This window comes from Nanorana parkeri, unplaced genomic scaffold (genome assembly GCF_000935625.1).
Source record: "Nanorana parkeri isolate BGI_ZX_2015 unplaced genomic scaffold, ASM93562v1 scaffold748, whole genome shotgun sequence".
Classification (NCBI taxonomy): domain Eukaryota; kingdom Metazoa; phylum Chordata; class Amphibia; order Anura; family Dicroglossidae; genus Nanorana; species Nanorana parkeri.
Window position 1 is genome coordinate 385,477 of NW_017307016.1, and position 3,775 is coordinate 389,251.

The 3,775-nt window shown below is 53.0% G+C and overlaps 1 protein-coding gene across 1 annotated transcript in view; it reads right to left on the minus strand.

Moving 5' to 3' along the window:
* Positions 1–3,176, minus strand: part of LOC108793429 (josephin-2-like) — a 6,402-nt gene extending 3,226 nt beyond the window's left edge. Inside the window, 3 exon segments of the mRNA XM_018564378.1 lie at positions 6–179; positions 2,864–3,015; positions 3,017–3,176. Of these exon segments, the coding sequence (XP_018419880.1) occupies positions 6–179; positions 2,864–3,015; positions 3,017–3,127 (437 nt within the window). The 5' untranslated portion in view covers positions 3,128–3,176.
* Positions 3,177–3,775: the final 599 nt, after the last annotated feature.

The following is a 3,775-nucleotide window of genomic DNA, read 5'->3' on the forward strand; positions in this document are numbered from 1 at the left end:
CCCTGAGATTGGCAGGGGATTTCAGCTTGGAGTCCAGGTTGTAGTAGGTGCCGTTGATCTGCCGTACGGCGATCCAGTGCTTGCGGGTGATGGGCAGAGAGAGGAAGCCCAGCGAGATGGGAGATGGGATGTTCAGGATGAAGCCGAAGATTTCGCTCAGCGCCAAACTCTCCAGAGACCTGCGGGGACACCAAGGACATTGGGAGCGCAACATGTTAGCATTGTAGCAACCAGTCTGTGTGCTGGAAACGTCCCTCAACACTCCACCACCCCCCCAACCCACAAAGTGAGGACACCTCCAGTATCTTCACCCCACCAACCCCTCCCATCTCACCGAATACTGCGTCCTCCATCTAACCTCCACCTCACCCCCCCCATCTATCCGATCACCTGCTCTCCTCCCATCTCATGTCCACCATATACACTGCCCCTCCCTCAAGTCCTCCATCGAAATCCCCCCTGCCCTCCTTATCCCCTCCAACTATACATCTCACCAGCCCCCAGTTACTCCATTTCAGCCTCCTCTCTTGACTCACCGGTCTCCCTCTTGGTCTCCCTTCCCCAGGTAATGACCTCTCAACCCTTGGGCAGATCCCTCACAAATACAACGGTATTCCCCCCGTGCAGAACTATCAACCCCCGCAGAAACCCCAGTAGCAAATCTCTTACCCCCAGCAGATTCCCCTGGTCACCTTATAGGGGTAGTCCTCCAGTTCCTACTCAGCCCTGGATTCTTACCCCCAGCAGATTCCCCTGGTCACCTTATAGGGGTAGTCCTCCAGTTCCTACTCAGCCCTGGATTCTTACCCCCAGCAGATTCCCCTGGTCACCTTATAGGGGTAGCCCTCCAGTTCCTACTCAGTCCTGGACTCTTACCCTCAGCAGATTCTCTGGTCACCCTATAGGGGTAGTCCTCCAGTTCCTACTCAGTCCTGGACTCTTACCCTCAGCAGATTCTCTGGTCACCCTATAGGGGTAGTCCTCCAGTTCCTACTCAGTCCTGGACTCTTACCCTCAGCAGATTCTCTGGTCACCCTATAGGGGTAGTCCTCCAGTTCCTACTCAGTCCTGGACTCTTACCCTCAGCAGATTCTCTGGTCACCCTATAGGGGTAGTCCTCCAGTTCCTACTCAGTCCTGGACTCTTACCCTCAGCAGATTCTCTGGTCACCCTATAGGGGTAGTCCTCCAGTTCCTACTCAGTCCTGGACTCTTACCCTCAGCAGATTCTCTGGTCACCCTATAGGGGTAGTCCTCCAGTTCCTACTCAGTCCTGGACTCTTACCCTCAGCAGATTCTCTGGTCACCCTATAGGGGTAGTCCTCCAGTTCCTACTCAGTCCTGGACTCTTACCCTCAGCAGATTCTCTGGTCACCCTATAGGGGTAGTCCTCCAGTTCCTACTCAGTCCTGGACTCTTACCCTCAGCAGATTCTCTGGTCACCCTATAGGGGTAGTCCTCCAGTTCCTACTCAGTCCTGGACTCTTACCCTCAGCAGATTCTCTGGTCACCCTATAGGGGTAGTCCTCCAGTTCCTACTCAGTCCTGGACTCTTACCCTCAGCAGATTCTCTGGTCACCCTATAGGGGTAGTCCTCCAGTTCCTACTCAGTCCTGGACTCTTACCCTCAGCAGATTCTCTGGTCACCCTATAGGGGTAGTCCTCCAGTTCCTACTCAGTCCTGGACTCTTACCCTCAGCAGATTCTCTGGTCACCCTATAGGGGTAGTCCTCCAGTTCCTACTCAGTCCTGGACTCTTACCCTCAGCAGATTCTCTGGTCACCCTATAGGGGTAGTCCTCCAGTTCCTACTCAGTCCTGGACTCTTACCCTCAGCAGATTCTCTGGTCACCCTATAGGGGTAGTCCTCCAGTTCCTACTCAGTCCTGGACTCTTACCCTCAGCAGATTCTCTGGTCACCCTATAGGGGTAGTCCTCCAGTTCCTACTCAGTCCTGGACTCTTACCCTCAGCAGATTCTCTGGTCACCCTATAGGGGTAGTCCTCCAGTTCCTACTCAGTCCTGGACTCTTACCCTCAGCAGATTCTCTGGTCACCCTATAGGGGTAGTCCTCCAGTTCCTACTCAGTCCTGGACTCTTACCCTCAGCAGATTCTCTGGTCACCCTATAGGGGTAGTCCTCCAGTTCCTACTCAGTCCTGGACTCTTACCCTCAGCAGATTCTCTGGTCACCCTATAGGGGTAGTCCTCCAGTTCCTACTCAGTCCTGGACTCTTACCCTCAGCAGATTCTCTGGTCACCCTATAGGGGTAGTCCTCCAGTTCCTACTCAGTCCTGGACTCTTACCCTCAGCAGATTCTCTGGTCACCCTATAGGGGTAGTCCTCCAGTTCCTACTCAGTCCTGGACTCTTACCCTCAGCAGATTCTCTGGTCACCCTATAGGGGTAGTCCTCCAGTTCCTACTCAGTCCTGGACTCTTACCCTCAGCAGATTCTCTGGTCACCCTAAGTTCAGATCTCTGACCCCCCCAAAATGTCAGATCTTTAAATCCAAGCAGATCCCTGGTCACCTATCCCTCTACAGCCAGATTGTAATGTGTGTGGTGCCTGTTAGAGGAGGACGATGGTTCAAAGGGAACCTTCAGAGACCGGGAAAGTTCTCCAAACTGATCAACAGTAACCCTCAATTCTATCAGCTGGGAGGTCCTCAGGGCCCCCCCGGTAATCCTGGGTTCTCCATGGCCACCTCTGCCTTGATGAACTTGTTCTACACGGGTGGGAACGGGCCACTGGTTGATCCCGGAATAGTTCCACCCTCGCCCCTCATCAAACCTCTGGCGGGAATCGTTTCTGGGATTGTCCCCACCTGGACTATGACAATCACAAGAATGAGAATGCTCCTCACCTGCGTTTGTCCCACCACACGGCGGCGTAGTCCAGCATCTGCAGGGCCGCCATGAGGACGTTGACATCATAGTTTCCGGTGCCCAGCAGGCTGCGGTGCGGGTTTAGGACGGTGTTCGGGGACAACCTGCAACAACAATCATCATACGTCAACACAACGGATATAACCGGAAGAGAGTCAATCTACCCGAAAAAAAATCAGGGCGTGCACCGCACACAGCTCCCGCCGCTGCCGTTCGTGGTAGATACCCGGACCGTCCCCCATCCTCAGCGAACAGCGGGCGAGGGGGGCGGAGCTTGACCATATCACTACGCTACGGGAAGGGGCGGGGACCCGGGGTCACGTGAGGCGGCTGTCATCTCTGGAGTCACATGACCCGCAGCCTGTTACATTGTAGCCTGGGAGAGATCTCCGAACACTGAGGGATGATTTGTGAATGTGTCACTTCCCCTCCCCCTCCCATCACCATTATTATTAATAAGAATTTTTGCTCTGTGTTCCCTAAATTCTTTTATTGTTATTCTGATTTTTCCTTACTATTAATGTTATTTTTGTTATCCCTTCTCTATTATTATTATTATTATTCCTTATTTCCTCTATTTTATTATTATTAATTTCATTATTATTATTATTTGGGATGCACCGATACCGGTATTTCGGTGCCGAGTACCGATATATTTTTTTCGGGTACTCGCCGATACCGAATACCGAGTACCGGAAGTCCCATTCAGGAAGCCAGGCGGCGTGTAAAGACTCACCACCCGGCTTCCCGATCAGCAAGGAAGCCATCTCTATGTGACGAGAAAGCATGGAGCAGGCTTACTGGCCAATCACGGAAGCCGGGCGCCGTGTAATGACACGGCGCCTGGCTTTCCTGATTGGCCGGGAAGCTGGCTCCATGCTCTCTCGTCA